At 41.1% G+C, this 20,536-nt stretch overlaps 1 protein-coding gene across 1 annotated transcript; it reads right to left on the bottom strand.

Annotated features, from left to right (window-relative positions):
* Positions 1 to 1,394: 1,394 nt before the first annotated feature.
* On the bottom strand, positions 1,395 to 20,372 carry IFNGR1 (interferon gamma receptor 1). The gene is made up of 7 exons (XM_052674849.1): positions 20,203 to 20,372; positions 12,602 to 12,716; positions 12,043 to 12,215; positions 11,195 to 11,355; positions 10,235 to 10,412; positions 9,059 to 9,174; positions 1,395 to 6,354 (listed from the first exon to the last, which is right to left on the bottom strand). Exons 1-7 carry the CDS (start codon positions 20,288 to 20,290, stop codon positions 5,860 to 5,862), a joined length of 1,326 nt encoding a protein of 441 aa, XP_052530809.1. The 5' UTR covers positions 20,291 to 20,372; the 3' UTR covers positions 1,395 to 5,859.
* Positions 20,373 to 20,536: the final 164 nt, after the last annotated feature.

Raw genomic sequence — 20,536 nt, forward strand, 5'->3', positions numbered from 1 at the left:
CTGGTCTCTCCCCTGCACTCACCTGCTGCCACATCCAGAAGGACGATAGAGTGAAAAGAATTGCACTCTCTTTTAAATCTAAAGGGACTATATATGCATTCTGTGGAAGGGTATTTTTGAGAGGGCATAACCTTTCAGAGTGTGTGCTACTCCAGAGATGTCAGCACAGGAAAGAGCTGGGTCAGACCTGGCACTGCCTCCGACTGCTGCACCGCACGCACACTGCAAGTATCTGACAGCCTCAGCATTCATTCTGCAGAACACAGCAAGCTGGCTGGAGGATGCTTTTGGCTTGTTCACTCATTGCTTGCTCTGTTTGCAATGCATTTTCTCTTTTAAGGTACACCCAGACACTAGGAAATCAAGTTTCTTCTGCACAAAACAGATGACAAATTAGTTTTTGGCCCAATCACAAATGGGCATGTAAAAAAACATGCACAATTTGTACAGTCATTTCTGAGAACCTGAAATCCTAAGGCTTGAATCTCCTAGCTGGAAGCAGCATGAAGAAAGCACTATTCATAATGTTAAGAAATTACTCAAAAAGAGGAATTTGGAGGGAGGGAATAGAAAATACCTCGAAATGGCACATTCTAGATTTGCCTATGAAATTAAATCAAAACTAACTATTTTAAATCCTGTTGGGTAAATCAGCATGACAGTAGCATCTGATTTCCAAGATACACCTCAGAGTGCACTTGCTCACAATTAAAAAGTGAACAATATATATCTAAGAGTCTTCTATTTATTTAAGCTTCAAACGAAGATGCTAGTAGGAGTTTCAGGGAAGCCTGGCTTTCCTCACTCTGTAGCAATGAACCCATTTGAGCATTTAACCCTCAGACAACATTTTTAAATAGTGTGTGATGACAGTCCCCAGGCTTCAGCATTGGACCCGGAGTTGCTGCATGCTGCATCAGTGGTGTGAACAGAGCTACTGGGCAAAACATGAAACTGCAAAGCTGATGATGTAGCCAGACCCAGTGGATCACAAAGAGCTCCTGCTGTGCGCCAGGCCCCCATCCCTCCAAGACAGGGGAATGGCGCTGTATGACCTCAAAGGAGAGAGACTTTTCCAGTAAGAGGATGCAGTCGTGTCCTCTGTGTCGATCAGAGGATCGCCATTGGCTGTAGTAGGTGGTATTTCACTCAAACTCTTGAGAACAAACAAGCAGCAGCTCTAGTTTGAAATGAATTCTACATGCTGATACATCTGGCAAGTAGAATACAGTTACTGCCTACAAACAATTACACAGCCCCCCAGTGCTGTCCATTCACTTTCAGTAATGCTCAAGCATGTGCTACATACTGTGAGTTAACTGAGCACGCTTCAGAAGCAGACTGAATCTTCAGCACAGAAGCTGACAGAAGGAAAAAGGAGAGCATACACACACTTGTCTCTTGAGGTTTTTTAATTCCATATACAAACATTTTTAATATAGACTATTTACACTGGTAATAAAATTGAGACAGGCTCACTGCAGATAGTTTCTGAAGATAGGAAGGCTTGGGTTAGACACTAAGGAAATGCTTTCTAAGGATGATAACGGCTTGAGCAGATTGCCTGGTGGCTTTGTGAAGTCTTCAGACAGATGCGGAGAAGGAACAACGCCCATCTGGGGAGACAAACAAACTGCAGGCCTGTGGAGGTTCCACACGGTCTGATGCTTGCATCCATTTACAGAACACAGAGTGTAAGAATAAACACAGACCCTCTATTTAAAGGACTGAATTTTTTAAGACCAGACTTAAAAATAAAAAAAATCTATGCAGGTCACTGTAGGAAATCTGTATTTTGGGTTCAGAAACTCGGAAGATGAAAAGGTGCATTTAAGAAAAGACATGCTGAAACTACTAATATGAATTAAGTGCAATAGCTCTATCCACTAGTACTGAACTGCTTACATGGCACCATTTCAGAGTAGTCAGTTATTTCAAGCCTTAGTTGAGAAAAACAGATTTTTGCAATGACACCTTATTACCTAGAATCCAAACTAGTGACGGGCTACATATAAACTTAGCTAAACAACCTGGGCGCTGCATTTTGTTTTCACAGATGCCAACAGATTTGTAAATAACTATTTCTAAGCTACATTATTTATGTAGAAAAATTAGAAATCCAGACAGAGTATAAAACTCTACAGCATCTGTGCAAAAAGGACAGTGAAAGCAGCTCTTAGAGAAGTTGCTAGGCATTAGCCCCAAAGGCTGTGATGCACATGGTTTGACAAAGCACAGAATGTTCTGAAGTCTTGCACTCCATCGACTCCCAAATCATCTGTAGGAGATAGGAATGAGAAGGATGCTGAGCAGCCGTAACAAGAGTAAAAATCACCTGAAACAGGTAAAAGTTCCCTGTGTGTCATACTGAAAGCTGATATTTTATGTCAGTAGGCAGCATGCATGTTAAGTGCTTTTGACCCTGCAAGTGTTAGGCTTCTTAATATCCACTGTCAAGGTACTATAAACAAATATTTAGGAGCTTCAGCAAAGCTTTTGTTCTCACCAAAAGAATATGAGCTTATTCATTTAAATACATTCAATGGATAAATGAAAAAGTATAACTAAATACTACCTATTCTATCTTCAAACTGGCATGGCTCAATTTTTTGGTATGGTAGAGCTGCCAAAGCAGTGCTGTGTCTGGTGAGGCATTTCTGCATTCCTTGCTCCAAAAAGATTTCACACTGCAGCTGTTGGGAACCAGATCAGATCCTAGCAGAAATACCATCGTGCACTCGCTCTGTTCTTAGTCTCACTCTTAACATTCCCGCTGACAACTGCTGTAGAAAGGCCTGGGGAACACGAAGCCTACTGGCCCACAGAACATCTTGAACGATCTAGAAAAAACAACATATAATGCAGTAGTATCAAAGACTGGTGGGGGAAAACAACAAAACACTTGGTCTGCCTGCTTTCAAACAGGCAAAAAAATACCACTTCTCTTCCAGCAAAAAATTTAACAGAAAGAAATACTTTTCCAGAACAGCAAATAATTGCAGAGCTATTCTGTTCACAGATCCATGATGCCTACTCTCAGGCAATAATTTTTCTAACAGTGGCAGGGTACCAACAAAGAGTTAAGAACGTAAACCTCACACTTCCAAGAACTTACATACTTATGACAGAATAGTTTTGAGGCAGACACACTAAACGGAATGCCTACAACAGCTAAGTTTTGATCTCCTTGGAGTACAGTAGCAGTTCAGGACAAAGCTGAGAGAAGGAAAATAAGGTGTAAAGTATGCTCAGCTGAAATATGCTGAGCGTTAGCAAAGGAAAAAGTTACTCAACAAATTAATATCTGGTCACAACCTTCCTTTCCTAAAATAAGCTAATGCAGTGCTTTCTAAGATCCTGCTTTTCCCTTCTGAACCTTGAGGCAGACCTAAGTTAGATTTAGGCACTTAGCTAAAATCTGTCAAGTCCTGAGGTATTCCTGGCAGTTCCTGTTTATAAACAAACAAACAAAGCCTGAAAGAAATGACACTGAAAGAATGACAGCACCTTGCAGCTCTGCACGAAACATCTCCTTGGCAGAACAGACTGCTGAAAGTACTTGTCAGTGGTGAACCATTGACTGAGAAGTCAGCTGAGCTGAAGGTTCGACTGCAAGTTATTTCTAATTTTCAAAGCTTTTGTGTAACACCAAGAGTTGTTCTCTTCATGTCTGCAGCAAAGATATCCATATGTTAGTGCACCCTGAGCAGTATTTCACTCACAGTGCCTTCTAGGAACTCAAACCAAACATGACAAAAACCAACGTACCCTGGGGTCTCACCACACTTGACTATAACAAAGGAACAAATCACAGCCAGGTGACACATTAATCTTTCTAGCTGGGTTCTCCATTATACCATAGTTACAGAATTCACCTGTTTGATTTGGTTTTTCCTAAACTGTTAATGGAGCTGTTATCTTCCTGTGAACAGAGAATGGGAAAAATTGCTATTGTCTTTAAACCTTTGGGGATTCAGCATATACAACTGTGGTTAATGTCAGTCATCTACAGGAAAGGAAGCAGTCCAGTAGCTGCCGTGTGAGCTTTACATTAGGAATACTCATGCCACCGAGAAATATAAGGACAAAAGTACATGTTCCTTTAAAACAGCCTGCTATAGAAAGCAAACATTTCTGGTATACCTACAAAAACAATCTTTTAAAACAAAGACAGTTTTCTACATGCACTTCCTTAAGCCTGTGTTTTACTACCTGTAAAAATACACCTTTTCTTCAAACTAACCTTTGGTATTATCACAAACATTTCCTACAATCAGATAAAAAAAAACAACAAAAAAACACCACCAAATGTGGACTCAAGGGCAAATAACTGATTTGTAGGCATCAGACTTCTAAAGTTTTTAAATAGAAAAAAAATAAGATTCACATCTTTTACTTTTCAAAATTATAATCTTGCATGAAAACATCCAGAGCAGATGACAGCGATGTAAGAACTTCACATTATCACACTACTTCTCAATTATTTTGAGATGTATTTTTGAGTGTTTGCAGTTTGGTGCAGTTTCTAGGGGGAAGTTCTTTACTATGAGAGTGGTGAGGTGCTGAAACAGGCTGCCCAGAGAGGCTGGGGATGCCTCATCCCTGGAGGTGTTCAAGGCCAGGTTGGATGGGGACCTGGGCAGCCTGGTCTAGCATTAAATGTAGAGGTATGTATTAAATGTAGAGAGCCTGCAGCAGGGTGGTTGGAGCTTCAGGATCCTTGAGGTCCCTTCCAAACCTGGCCATTCTGTGATTCTATGATTTATGATTCCTGAGTTATGTCACAAAAATTACTACCTTTTTGTCATTTCTTAACTTGCTGCAAAAAATGTGATTGGCAGAAATAATGCTGGTTTCTATTAGAAAACTCCACATTCTTCTAACATTTAGGAAAAATATGGTCTGGAAGAAGACATGCATTTTTATGCATCTTATGCAGTTGGAAAAAACTTCCCCTCTTTCCAAAGAATCTGTGTAACTGCCTGTGCCTGTTACATGCTTCTTTCTTTCCCCCCCTCACTCCAATAAGGACCAGCTAGTACACTTATATTGGAGCTATCCAAAATGTGACGTTACCACAACACACGTAGGCAGCTGAATGCTGCCATACAGAAATTTTAAAGAACAGCTTTTCACATCACAAGATTTGTGCTTTCAAGTTAAAAAAAGAAAAAAGAAAAAAAAAGGTTTAATATTTACTCACTGAAATGTGCTAAGTAAAGGCTCTGGTACACACCTGCAGTTGCAGAAAAGAGGATAAACAACTGGTTCTTGGCCACAGAATCAAGTTCTTAAATGACACAGGAAAAAGTTACAACTATATTCTTACTTAAAGGAAATATTAGGATTTCCTAGTACTCTTCAAGCACTTTAGAGAATGCAAATATAAGGAAGAAAATACCTCTGAAAAAAGTTGAATTTTCCTAGCACATCTCTGTCATAACCAAGGACTCGTTAAACATTCAGTTCATTAACTTTGAAAAGTACTTGAAACAGAAAGGAATAGTTGACACAGCAGCTCTTTTTACACTTCCCAATAAAACCTTTGCCCTTCATGGAGTACTGTTCAAACAACACAATCATTTTGTTCAAACAAGAAATAGTAAGCCATGTCCTACACACAAACTTTTCTGTAAGAGACAGGCTATCATGAATCCTTCCCCAAAGTTTTTAATACAGTTTTCAGGCACTATTCTCAGTTCCGTTTCAAGATTCCATTGCATTAAGTTGGATACTGGCTATGCTGTTTCTATCAGCACAAGCACAACCTGTAGACATCCAAAACACAGCCCAGACTCTTTGTTCTCTTCAGTAATGCTGCTGTTTACAAGCTCTGGTTAAACATTTCAGCTATCGCAGTTACTCCGTTGACCTGTATGCAATCACAGGCTGTTCTTCACCGACGTCTATCAACATATCTAGTGGTACATGAGGCTTGTCATAGCCAGAAAACTTGGGACAGCTGCTTGGAATGACTGCTTGTCGAATTTCTGTGGCAGAAATCACTGGACCTGAGGAGTTACCACATACATCTGTTCGGCTACTATCAGAAATGAAATTACTTTCTTTATGATTCTGTTCAGCATCAGAAGGTACTTCTGTATCTTCCCGCACAGAGGTCTCTTCCACTTTGTCTGATGCCTCCAGAGGAGGACCAGAAGATGTTCCCTCACTGAAATTTTCAGGAGTAACAGCTTCTTCTTCTGACTCCATATTCAGCAAGGCTTCATCGTCATTCATTGATGATGAGGCACCCACAGATGGGACTGGCATGACGCTTACTGCACAAATGTCTTTTGCTTCTGATCTTGACTCGAAGCTGTTGTCTAGATTCAAGTTTCTTATCACACTGACCTTAAGTGAGGAAAAAAATACATTACTTTTACTTCTACATATCTATTAATTCAATGGCTTTAACTTCTGTTGAAGTTTAGAGCATTGAAAAAAGAAAAAAAAATACACAAGTTTGGAACACAGACTGAATTATAACCAATTCCAGCAGAAATCAGCAAAATGACAATGTGGCAAGGTCAGCAGGCAGTATGACTCCAGCTGTTATACATTAATGCTTTTATACGACCTTTCCAAACTGCTTCCTACATGCAAGTATGTATGCAAAGACCAAATCCATTTCACGTGTGTCATTTTCACTCATGGTAATTTAAGTCATTTGAAGCTTACAGTGGGGAAAAAGAAACAGGGTAAGAAGAAAATGATATAACACTCCTCTTGAATTTGCTGTGGACCTTTACACCCTGTGGCTAATTTGTAATGAGCAATATTTGTGGCAAGTGTCTCATCTGGAAGGGAAAAGGTCTTTGGAAACAGATCTTTACAGTGATTTAAGAACCTTCACACATTCCCAGTAGCTGCATTTATGCTGAAGACTGCTTGGTTATTTCTCCTGTATCACTAAGCACTGGCTCAACACTGCAACAGACTTTAAAGCTTTGCTTTGAAAAATCTATTGTAGTAAGAAACATTAAGTTCTTCAACAGCCAGGCTTGAGCTTGCTCTAAATCATTAAGACACGCCTTCAGGCTGTTTAGATTCTCTTGATTTAAGTTATTTTTAACAATACATATGAAGAACAAGGATAAACTTTTAACTGTATGATGTTGCTCTCTAAAGCTACAAGAAAGCATGGAGAGAAAGGGTACTCAGTTCAAGAATCCTTTTCCAAATTTCCTTATTAGTCATGTATGTATACCTCAGGCTATAAGCTACTTCTTGTGAATTAAATTCTTTATGAGATACAAATGGTCACTGTTTTTTGAGATGGTCTAGAGCGTAATTTGACTTGAAAAATATAGGTTGAAGAAAAATTGGGAAGAAAGGGATGTAGGTTGGGATTAGAAAAGGATGAAGAACAGTGCTGTTTCAGCAAAGCTCCTAATAGGTAAAAAGAATCCCCCAGTCTGTGTTTGTGTAAGAACTGTGAGCACCTTCACAACCAAATGATCGAATCTGACTGCCTTACACGCATATTCCTTGCTTGGAATATGTGAGACTGTATCTCTACATTCCTACTGGCATGGTGTCTGACTTCATTAGAGCTGATACCTTCCATGCATCTCTACTTTCAACCTCAAAACTTTCCCCTCAGTTGCCCTGATACCCATTTATGGTACTGTGTGTGCTTGATCATGCTTGCCCAAGGTTGCCCAAGGAGGTTGTGGATGCCCCATCCCTGGAGGCATTCAAGGCCAGGCTGGATGTGGCTCTGGGCTGCCTGGTCTGGTGGTTGGTGACCCTGTCCATGGCAGAGTAGTTGAAACTAGATGGTCACTGTGGTCCTTTTCAACCAGGCCATTCTATGATTCTATGATTTTCACCCACTTCTAAAGCCTTAGTCCTAAAATACATTAAGAGGGTGTTTGTACTCTACAAAGGTACTGCATCTCACAGCGATGGCTGGGAATGCCTAGAGAAAGACCCCAAGAATAAAATCAGTGCTTCTGTACAACTACATCTAAGACTTGTGTCTGTGAAAAGAAAACCAGTTCTCTGTCTGTGATACAAGACATTTCTGTTCCATAAAAGAAGGAAGCCGTACAAAGGAAAAACCCTTGTGGGCTTCCTGGTAGCAAAGGTTCCTTAAGAGTCACTTAGTCACTTAGATTTACAACACAATTTAGCAGCTCATGAATTTATTACAGCTTCGAATAAAAGAACTTACTACAATAACTGTAATGATACTCAAAGCACCTCCAGGAACAAGTGCAATTAAGATCTGGGTTACTATTCTAAAAACCAGTGTTTACCATAAGTGAGTTAATATTTTTCCTATGTGCATACTACCAGTAACAGGCAGTGCTATCAGCACTTTTACTAAGGGCTTGTCCACCTACACATTCCCAGCAACTTTCAGGAGCAGGTTTTCTGGAAGAGCATTTAAGAGATCTATTCCAAATCCTATTAGAACACTGAAATCTACACAGCCCTCGCATAATTTCATAACAAATTAATGCTGGGTGAATGTGCAATTAGAAAACTATGTTGCTGTCCTGTAAGTGTCCATAGGGAAAAAAATCCTTCACAAATGTTAATGAACTAACTTCTTTCTTTTAAGACCGTAATTATTTATGCCAAATATCAGCAGTAAGATTTACAGGGACAAGCAATTACGGTTTCTTCAAATTGAAAATGTATGTCATATAATCCTAATAACCAAAAAATCCACTCACAAACTGACACTATTTCTAAGTGTTATGCAAATACAGCGAGAGAACACAACCATGTCACCCCTTCACACTCAGAAAAAGCATCAGCAGCTTGCAGAAAAGTTTACTTAAGCACGAGATAAAAATACACCTTGATACTTTTTGATGAGGCTTTGCATCATCAGTTAAACAGCCACCAAAGTCTAATCCTAAAGCCAATACAGGACAACTGATTGTAGAGGCTATCAGAATCTGAAGTCTGGTATAAATTCTGAACTTCTGTGTGATCGTGGCACGAACAACCAAGATGACCATAAAGGTGTTGTTGTTACAAAAAAAAAAAATTACCCAGTTGGAGATGACAAATCTGACACAGATAGCAAGGCTAAACTTACCAAAGATTTAGGCAGCTTTATGTTTTTCTTCCTTAGCTTCTTGCAGCCATAACATACTGTCAAAGTTAGCCCCACAATCAGTATAATTGCAGATACAATTATAGTAATTAGTGTACCTAGGAAGGTAGAACAAATTCCATTAAGAAGCTGGGAAAATAAATACTATACCATTTAGAAAAAACATGTGAATTTATCGATTTATTGCTTTTTTTCCCCCCACTCAAGAGAACTTGTAAAACAATACACAAAATCAATAAAAATTACGAGAGATTTTCAATTTATCCAACAGTCATGCTTTTATAGAAGTAAAGCAATTAAATAACTGTTTCTTTTTCCTCCTTAGCAAGTCTGTATGGGAACAAACTTTTTTCTAAAAAAGCAACACATTCTCTGTGTGATGTCCTATTAACTGCCATAGGAATTGCTGCACATAATCTTTGTGCAACAAAATTGAAATGTGAAATTTTCCACAATGCAAAATTGTTATTTAAAACTAACAGGAGTCCACCAGTCCAATCTTCCTTAGTCTTTCCCCTCAACCACACTGCTCTTCCTGTGCATAACAACAAAAAAAAAGAATACATGACTGCTTTTAGAAATTTTTTCCCTGAAGTTTAGAACCATGATGGAATATTTAAAAAAAAAAAAAAAAAGTCAAACTGTACTAGAGATACAAAGTTGAGACACTAACTGCCTTCATTCCCTTTAATTAAGAAAAAAATAGATTTTAGTACATTTTTTTTTAATTACAAATTCAGAGTCACTTCAAGCTCCAGAATGTCCACGCACACTTTCTTCAGTGATATGATTCAGCAAGATGCCATTTATTAGAAGACAGGCTCGGTGTTTCCAAAAGCCGTAACTCAATGAAGAATTCATCTGCCATTTGTTAATTCCACAAATGACCAGGTGCAAAGAAAACACGTTTTAGGATACCAGTGAGGTTGGCAAAGTACCCAGGAAAATCAAAGTTACTTGAAAATAATACATAGTGTTTAAAAGCCTTTAGAACTGGGAGAGTGCATTTCGAAAAGAATGCTCACGCTTTTCCTTTCTTCATACTCTCCCATAGATATCCAAGTGATCCCATGGCTGCACCACAGCTTCAACAACTTGCTGTATCATATCTCTGATCAGACTCAAGAGATTCTTTGTACAATTTAAGAGTCTGCTTACTCCAAGCCTGCTTGGGAGGAACCCAAATGCAACTTTCTTCCGACTGGGCACCAACTATCAGATCATCATAAAAATGCCCGTTTGCCGAAACACAGTACATGGAACCTTCAGAAGGAACTGGGATGTTCAGGCTACATTCACTCATCTCACAGTCTGCTACAGTGAAAGTTTTTCCGCTCTAAAAGAAAACATATATGTATCAAAAATCAAAATAAAGTATCATTTGACTCGATACAAATGTTACAGTATCTTCTAACACCTCTAAAATGCTACAATAATATCATTAGATGTGGCTCCTACAGATACATGCCTTGCCACAGCTGGAAACCTCAGACACCAACCTATGAGCCAGCCTAAAACGTTCCTTTTGATGTGGTGCTCTCATCAACAATCTTCAGACGCATCCAAAACATGCTCTATCCATATTCCACACCTTCACCCATCGTTCATAGTTACAAAAAGTAACTCTAGCCCATGTACTGTCACTTTCCAGAAGTTCACCCTCTATGACTCTAAGTAACGTGGTATTAATACTTTGAAGGTTAACCTTGTGAAATGAAAGCTCTATCCAAACAAGTCAAAGGGGCACAAGTGAAATTATCCGTGTCTTGGTGGGTATGTAGAAATAATTGTGTGTGATGCAGTATCCTTGTCGTTTGTGTGCAGCTGCTGCTATCATCTGACTATTGTTAGAAGACATGCAAATGGACAACTAACACGAAGAGCTGATTTAAAGGTCTGAACGTTAGTTGCCCATTTGCGTGTCTTCTAACGTTCAGACCTTTAAATCATCTCTTTCATCACGACCCACATGTTAGAGCTTCAGCATTATTCTGTTACATTCAGCTATTTTCTTGGTATCTGGGCTGGGTGTGTCACGGAGAGCAAACTCCTTGCTAAGCATCTAAAACACACAAACATATTTTTAATTTGAATTTAATTTTTCATTTTGAAACTTACCTCATTTTCACTATTTCTAAACATCACTGAGTATGACAGCTGTGAATAAACTTCTTCGAGCCAAGGCTGAACCTCCACAGATGGAAATTCAGGATTGTAAATATCAACTATGATTTCAGCACCGTGCCTTGAGAGATTCAGTTTTGGTGGTCCAATTTTTCCTGCAATACGTTTTACCTTTGTTATTAGGCCAACATTTTTAACACAGTATTGAAAAAAAAGAAATTCAACAAAACAAGCTAAGTATAGTTAAATTTCTAAAATTCAGTGGAGACTTGAGAAGATCGATACGTTTATTTTGAATGCTATTAATATCATATCGTTGCAACACTGGGAAATAAGAGACATTTCAGTATGTTAGTGAATCTGCTTCTAAAATGGAACTAACAAATTACCATTATGAAATCCAGCTTGTTAAGTGGGGCTTTATTGTCCATTGTAGGTATTTATCACCTACCAATTGAAAACAACTTCTAAATGCCAAAAGCTCCACAGCATGTGGGGGCCATTTCTTACCCTATCCCAGTATCTGATCCACCAGGCAAATACATAAAAAGCATGCAATGAACGCACTGTCCTCATCACTTCTCTGTGCCCCGAGAAGCTTTTAAAAAGATCTTCAAATACTCCAGTGACAGGACAAACAAGTCCCTGCAGAGGCAGTACTACAGAAGTTTCTACTGAACAATCATTGTGCTTCACTCTGCCCTGGACTCCTGACCTTATGAGCCATGATAATACAGCACAAAAGAATACCTGAAAAGGAAAGGGAAGGGAAAGGGAAGGGAAAGGGAAAAAAGACAATGCTGGGAGAAAATTTACAAGACTTAGTTTATGATGGGACTTACCATGCCTTTGCAAAACAAACTCATTTGTCTCAATGTACTCAGACTGTTGTGATCCAACAATAGCTTTAATACGAAACCAGTAAGACAGAAAAATTTCCTTTATTTCATCTGATAGATCACAAGAAGTAGCTGAGATGTTCACACAAGTTGAAACAGTTGTATAGTTGCCAAGGCTGTAAAAAGATCAAGAAAAAACTATTAATTATATGCCACAGGACAACACTGAACAATGCACTGCCCATGATAAAATAACAGCGTGGCTGGGTGGCACAGGTTGGGGTCTCCGCCTTGGAGACCTTCGAAAGTTGCTTGGACACGGAGCTGGACTCCCTGCTCTGTGTGGCCCTGCTTGAGCAGGGCTTGGATCTGATGACTTCCATAAGTCCCTTCCAGTCTCAACTATGTTATAATCAGACACATTTTGGCTTAATTTACACTTAAGAAACCTTCATTCTACAGGACTTCAGGACAAACAAACAAAACTGTTTTCCATGGACTGATCGTTTTCGCTTCAAGAAAAAAATGAGGTGCAGGGAATGGTGAAAGAATATGAACTTACTGGTAAGGTTTGACTTCCACAACAAAACGAGGAGTTTCAGACATGGATGGGTACTGCCAGTGCAAGACAGTTCTGAAATTTTTGGATGTGACTAAAATCCCTGTTGGTGAAGGCACTGGAAGAAACAAAACAATTGCACTTAGTAAAATATGAGAACTATCAAATACATTACTTTATTATTTGGAAAAGGCAACATGCTAGAAATGTCTGGAAAAATTAGACTTAAAAATTGGAGATTATTCTCCCCAAATGGACCCTGTTTGCCACCAGTACAAACACATTTGAGCCCTGCATGCTGATTTACTTTTCTTTTTCCTGCAGAGACAGTTTTCTTCCTGTTTGCAACTCAAAACCTCATATAATCCATGCCCATTGAAAACAAGTCCACCAGAGAGCATGTACCAGGTTCACCATCTGTGACAATGACACAGCTTTGTCAATATTACACAGATAAACCAGGACAAACAGTGTGTGTGTTCTGAAGTTACAGGAGATGTGCCCAACTCCTGCAGATTTCTGTTGCTCTTCAGAACTGAATCAGACAGATGGGGCTGAGCAGGGATGTTACCAAAGCTGCAGAATGCAGGCTCTGAATTCCAGGGGGGCCTAATGTCTCCTCATACAGCCTTGCCAAAAGACAACAGGTCTGCCAGATAAAGCTTGGATTCAATGTGAACTTCTGACACGGATATTTTTACATCCCCAGCAGTATTTTTATTTTTATTTTTAAAGTGTGTAATAATAAAAAGCTACTAACATTTGTAAGGAATTTGAATACTGAAGTCAGCACGTGGCTCCATGCTCAAGAGATCATTTGAAGTACATTCAATAACATTACAGGTGAGGTAATAAGTGACAAAAATAAGAAGCAGCACTGATATTTTCCTCATTTAGCAAACTTCTGTTCTGAGCACCAACAGCAGCAGGGGCACTGGTGAGCAGCTGCAGGGGAAGGAAAATTACATGATCCTGTGACTATTTAAAGGCTGCTGCGTGGCATTCTGATGAGGAAAAATGAAGGTTACTCAACTTTTTTAACTGTCACATCTTAGCTTCTCAATTTCTGATTCTCAGTGTTTGACTCTGTTAATTTAGCTTTTGTGAGATGATGAAAGCTGGCTCATATTTGACCTGCCCATTGGGAGCTTCTCACAAAACGAAGCGTTCTCATTTCACTTTGTGATTTATTGAGGGAAAGTAAACAATTTTCATGTCTTGAAAACAAGACCACAAAGACAGCGCTTTACAGAAAGTAGCACAGAGAGGCTGAGATCTGCTATTAATTTAACCACGAAGCTGTGATACACATAACAGACGTCACTCTGCGAACGGTGCTGCGGTTTGGTTCTTTCACAGCGTGTACAAAAGTGGCATTCAGTTATTGGAAAAAAGGAACACAATCATCAGTTTCTCAACCACAAGAAAAAAAAAGGTGACAAATTGACAGAAGAGGTGTCAAGACACACATATGTCACATTGCTTCCCAAAATGTAAATACTTGAGACAGTTACTGTTGTGAAATGTTACTGCTGTGTACTACTGTAAGAACAGAACTGCTTTTAGCAGAAGAGTAGGGAATGAAATTCCAGGAGATATTTGAATCATCAGTAGAAGCTACATGGATTTAGCTGTTCAATTACACAACATTTTGCCTTTTCCTCCCTTATGCTTTTTCCTGCTCCCACAGTTTTATTCTATTCTGTATACAGATGACACCTAGGGCTAATGAACAGTCTTGAGTATTTTCTTTAATTCAAATCTCTAAGCATCTCTATGACTTAGTTATTCAAATGTGATTCATATGAAAGAGTTATTATTCCAGCTAAATGTTTATATGGTGCTTATTGCTATATTAAGTCAGCAAAGCATTTACATCTACGGAAGTATTTTCCCAACTCCTCCATAAGTGAGGTTAGCATTATTCCCACTTACCAATCTAAGGCATGGGAACCAACTACAAAGGAAATCTGCAGAGTGACCAACAAGAACAATCTACTGAATTGTCTCCACTCCTCCAACTCCAAGGATTACTCAGCTTAGTTCTTTGCTCTTCCTCCCAGAGATTACTTTTAACATGCTCCAGCTCTGAGGCTATTGGCAGAAACTAGCAGAAAATAAGCCTTCCTCCTGAAAAGACAACCTTCTTCACAAACCACACCACCATTTAAACCACCCTCTCAACCACCAGAAAGGTGGCCTGGATCACTTACAGGAGCAAGAGTCACACAGTGTCATACCTTGCATCCTTACTATTAACAACTTTATTTCTAGTGATGTTAGCCAAGCAGTATCTCCCATGAACTGGTCTCCATCTCTTTATGTTCCACTCCATATCCTTAAAGACAGACCAAAGACACACTCTTCAGCATAGGCTGAACAGCTAAAATTCTTAATGCTATGTAAGAGCAAAAACCAATAGAGAAGCAGGTTTATAGCACAGCTTTTAACTCATTCATCTTGCCATGCTTCACAGACCAAGAATTACCTCCTTCTCTTTTCCTAGGGGATGACACCTTTGCTCCTTTTCCCTTATTCTCCACAGGCAGTCCGTCTTGTCTCTGACTGTCTAACAAATAGATAGTAACTGATGTTAATTGTTCTCAGCCTGTGTTTATTTTTGAGGATTGCTGGTTCTACTCTAAAATCAAGGAAGGCCTGGAAGATCATCTCCTTTTCCTAACTGCACTAGTTATTTACATTATTTACATGGAAGACAAGATCTCTGCCTGCAAACAGGTCCTGGTCACTTGAGCCACCAAGGACCATTTTGGTCAATTCAGCCAGCAATAGCTTAAGCTGCAGCAGTGTAAGATGCTGAAGTGGGGGCTCAGCATTATGACAGATTAGACCACAGGACCTAGAAATGGGTGTATAAAATGGATAAGCCAGTCTACTTTTAACACCTTGACTAGGCAACTTTAGTTCTTTTCTTCAGGTTTATTACCTCCCCTGTTTTTGTTTGTTTTTTAAAGAATCTTAAGTGTCCAGCTCACTGTTCCTTCTTCCTCAAATTGTCTATCTGACTTCTAATGATGTCTCCTCCTTCCTGCCCCCTGATGTGTGCACAGGGTGGGACAGCTCAGCCACATTCCATTCCAGCACAAATTCACTGCAGATTTCCAAAGCTTTACCATTTAATCATCATTTATTTATGAAACAGTCATTTTTTTAAACACATCATGAGCTGTTCTCTTCCACAGTCCAGCATGTGCAACTCGAGGAAGGTAGCAGTGGCTGCCACAAGGCTATTCTTCAAATAGAAAACTTCTGATTTAAGATAAGCAAACACAAACGCAGCAACACTCAAGGCACAAAACCAAACAGTGAGAAACTAAGTATGGAAAAAGCGAGCAGAAAACTGACCAGTAAATCAAATCATGCTGCACCATATAAGACATTCAAATAGTTCTAGTTCACTCCCAATTCAAAACGTGGTGATTTCTACCTGCAATTAGCCCTATCCACCTTGACCTCTAAGACAATATCATATTTCAATAAACAGAACAAGGTTTGCCTTGTAGTTAGTAGCAAGTGTTTTCTGATGTTTGTGAGACAGCACTGTACCATATATTGTGTGCAACTACTGGATTAGTTCTGTGAGCTATTTTGCTAGAGCACATAGCTAGGTACACTTCTTTGCTAAGCTAGGTTCATTTTACTTTGGAAGACATTTTAAAATATATGCATTATTTCCAGCAGCCTGAAAGCTAGCAGTATATACATGCAGTAGAACAAAAGTCTTTCAGTGGCTTTTAACCTCTTCCTATATGCATTTCCTCCCTGTTCGCTACGCAGGTTTGCCAAAGACACAGAAGTCTCCAAAGTTCTAATATCTGAATGAAGATAACTGCACACTTGAGATGACATTTGATTTTATACACAGACACTACAGTACCCATCACATCTGCAGAGGTCTCTGCCACACCAACATGGGGACATTAGTTAGTTTGCAGCGTTTATATATCTATGTTGCTCTCTGAGTTATGCATGTTGGTTATGCTATTTAAACTGATGCTGGTGAGAGTTTGCTGAGGTCAGCTTTGTGGTTCCATTTCCACTTCTGTTATTCTCTGTTAGGTAGTCACCTTCCAAGTCACCCTGAGATAACACTTGTGCATGCTCTTAGCCTCGTTACTCCTATGTTTACTTTCTGACATTTTTCTTTACTCTCAAAATCCAAAGCTATCTAGTTTCTTTTACTCTGGTTAAAAGAAAAAATAGATCTCATTGGCTTACCCTCTCCCTTTACTCCACAGACCTAAGGTTCCTTGAATGCTGTTTCATAACGCACGTACCTAATTCTACTTCTGTGCAAAATCATGGTTGCTAAAGTCTCTATTGTCTTTCTGACAGCCTTGACAAAGTTAAAGATCCATCCTTCTGGGTTGCTGGCTAGGAAAGCATTGTGCCCCTATGTCAGCCCTGTGCTCCATCTGAGCTCATACATCCACATTCACAGCACTCAGGAAGGGCAGCAGCTTTGGTGCCTCCATAAATATAAAAAAAATAAAATAAAATCATTTCTCCTTAGCCCATCAACACTACTGAAGGGGAAGAAAAGGCTAAAATGCCCAGGTAAATCCGCACGACCCTGAGAACACTTCTGCAAGACCACAGCAATCACAGAATCACCACAACTTAGGTTGGTAAGGACCTCAAAGACCACCCAGTTGCAATCCCCCTGCTATGGGCAGGGCTGCCAACCACTAAATCAGGTGCTAAACAAGGTTGCTCAGGGCTGCATCCAACCTGGCCCTGAGTGTCTCCAGGCATGGGGCATCCACAGCTTCTGTGAGTTGTCTGTGCCAGCACCTCACTGCCCCTTTCTGTGAAAAACTTTCCCAGCATCTAATCCAAATCTCCCCCTCGTGGAAGAAAAAGTAGAAGGTTGCACAAAGGCAACCTATACCCTGAGGAATGGACTGGAAGCAGCTCAGAGGTGAGAGTCTGCACCTTGGCACTAGGCTCACTGTGGCAGGGAGCAGGGCAGGTTGGCAGCAGGCTGCCAAGGTGCAAAGGATATTGGTCCTGCAACCTATCTGGCCACCCCTGGGGTGACAGCAGCCTTGTAGCATCTGCTAACCTCCCATGCTCACCTTCACCTGCTTTCATTTACTCCTCTAAAGAAACTCGGGACATACATCTCAACTGTAACACTACTCTTCCTCCTTGGTGGTATATTCATAATGAAGTTATTTAAAGTCAGCTTGAATTAGCAACAGCATTTCAGTGCATAACGTTCTATCAGAAGTTCTCAGAAGGATCTTAAATTCAAGAAGGAAAACACATTTAATTTACAGATGAAAAGAGTACAAAAACTGGGGGTAACATTTTGAGCTGTCCCACAGTGCTTTTAAAATTGTTTACGATTGAAAGCTGATGGAGGTAATGTGCTGTATGAACTGGGTTAGACCTAGACCAATGTCCTAAAGAAAAAAATATAAAAAAAACAACCCAGGAAGTTGCACAAGATGAGCATCTTAAAAACTGCTTTGACACTAAAATTGAAATAATGTTTCATATATTCAGCATTGTAGTGGAAATACTAAGTCATGGCCTGAACACCTGATTGAGCACCTGGTGGGAAGGCAGAGCTCAGGTGAATGCAATGCACCTGAGTGACCAGAAGGGGTGAAGCCAGGATCTATCCCTTCCCAGACATCATTTAAGGGCTGGCACTGGAGGTGAAAGCATCTCTTGCTGGAGATCCCTGCCTACCTGAGGCCTTCGACAGGTAAGCAGCTCTTTTCCTTCATTTCTGTGTATGCTGCACTTGGGCTTGTTCTCATTTGCTGTAGGCAAAGACTTTGCCACCCTACCATTATCATCCCATTACAGCATTACATGTGTCTACTTTTTATTTTTATTTTTTTTATACCTGAGAAGTCATTAAAGTAGATATCTAAACAGAGCACTATTAGAAAGTCTGCAGCTGAGAACTACTATGACTGCCAGTAATAAGAGCCAAAATGACAAACCAAAAAGACAACCACACACACTGGTCAGCCACAAACAGGAATTACACACGCTGTCTGGAAAACTTGCTTCCAAGGTGCAAGACACACCTGATGCTGCATCATAGTCTATGTCTACTGTTACTACTGTAACCTTGATCAGAAACCTCTTTCTGGATACAGAAATAAAAATAGTTCCCATGGCCAAGAGCCTTGCACCAGCGATGAGTCACAGGCAGACAGAGGCTGACATGAGCAACCAGCTGCAGGCATGTATCAGCTACTCAGATAACTGTTGCCTGCCTTTTCAAGGAAAAGTTACGTCCTGGAGCAAGAGATAACTGACAGAAGGGCACTTCCTCATTGCCTGAAGTATATATATCATACGCTACCAGGACACCAAAAGCCCCTACTGAATCTGCAGAAAGTAATACTCTTTCTAACAAAAGAACACATAAACATGCTTCAGAATTCCCACTCTTCTGTTCATGTTTTTCCAATCTAATACTGCATATCTGTTTGCATCTGTGTAATAACAGTTTGTCAGTACAGATACAGCCTGTTTCTTCATTGATCTAATACACAGTGATATCAAAATTCCCTGCATGTTTTTGTTAGCTAAAAAAAAAAAACAAACAACAAAACAAAACAATTTTTGGCTTAAATGTCGGAGTCTCTGAATGGTTCAGTTACTGAGGCTACGGCTAACCTCAGTGCTAGTCATCAGGAAAACCCCTGTTCGTGTTGCCAAAACATACCTCAGAAGCATGTGCTGTTCCTTTCAGGGTTTGCTGTGCTTGTGTAGAAAGAAAGTGCTAGTTTTCTCAGGAAGCTTGATATGTATGTATGTATGTTAGCTATCCCATAGCAGCCCCACTGTGACAAACACTGTGCTGAGTAAGCCTGGATTTCGGCAAGAAGGCTCCCCTGTAGCACGTCAGCAGCTGGCCTGCAAGTCTTACAGCCCCAGAACCCAGCAGGTGATCCTCAGCCACCTTCCCCAGTCCTGCCCAGTGCCAGGGCCGCTCCTATCCAAGTGCAGGCACGCTCCTACTTTTAAACTCATGCAAGGAGTGTAACGGAGCTCCGTGCCATTCTCAATGCTCAATAAAGCGCGCCTTCTTCAGACGTGAGCCATAACAACAGACAGCTCCCTCCGGTGTACCGAACCGTCCCGGATGGAAGTGAAATCCACAGATCCGACTATTTCTCCCGTCTTTGTTTATTTGTCACTGTCCCACCTGCTCAGAGTCCGGGCCGGACGCTGCCGGAGGCCCTGAGCACACCTCCAGCCCCGCGTGTGGCTGGAAGCGCCCCGCGGCCATAGGTCCCCAGGCCCTGCTCGAACTCACACGCGCTCCCCACCTTTCACTTCAATTCCACAACATGAGGAGCGCACCGTAACCCCGCCCGGACAGCTTGCAGCGGCTGCTGCTGGCCCAGCACCGTTCCGCACGCGGCCCGCCAACGCGCGGCCCCCTCGCGCTCCAAGCCCTCCGTGCCGGGACAGCGCCGGGATGGCCGGGCACAGCCTCCATTTTCTCGCTGCCGCCGCGCACGAGGTGGGCGTAGAGCACTGGCAGCGCAGTCCGCTCCGCTCCGCCGCCCCCTCCCGCCCCCAGCGGCACCCCCAACCCGACCCGTTACCTGCGGGAGGCCGCTCCTGGAGGGAGGCCGCGTTCCGGCCGGCCGCCACCAGGGCCGTCAGCACCATTAGGGCCAGCGGGGCCCCCATAGCGCCCGGCGGCGGCGCGACCGCGGCTGCAGCAAAGACCACAGGCAGCCGTGCCGAGCCGAGCGCGGCTCTCGCACCCGGACGGGAAGGGGCGGGCGCTGAAGCGGAGGGGGCGGGGAGGCCTCCGAGAGGGAGTTCGGGTGTCCTGTGGGTTTAGTTGGTTGTTGTAGTGTGTTTTTTTGTTTGTTTGTTTTTGTTAAGTGCTGATACTGCTTTATATCCACCAGCCCTGACCGCTGGTAAAAC

The sequence above is a fragment of the Tympanuchus pallidicinctus genome, unplaced genomic scaffold (genome assembly GCF_026119805.1).
Source record: "Tympanuchus pallidicinctus isolate F22 unplaced genomic scaffold, pur_lepc_1.0 scaffold1, whole genome shotgun sequence".
Taxonomy (NCBI): Eukaryota; Metazoa; Chordata; class Aves; order Galliformes; family Phasianidae; genus Tympanuchus; species Tympanuchus pallidicinctus.

Coding starts and splice junctions, on each gene's coding strand:
- IFNGR1 (XM_052674849.1), bottom strand. CDS start 20,290: ATGGGGGCCCCGCTGGCCCTAATGGTGCTGACGGCCCTGGTGGCGGCC. Junction 11,356..12,042: donor GTTTGTTTTGCAAAGGCATG/GTAAGTCCCATC, acceptor AACGTATTGCAG/GAAAAATTGGACCACCAAAA. Junction 10,413..11,194: donor TTAGAAATAGTGAAAATGAG/GTAAGTTTCAAA, acceptor GTTTTCTTTTAG/AGCGGAAAAACTTTCACTGT.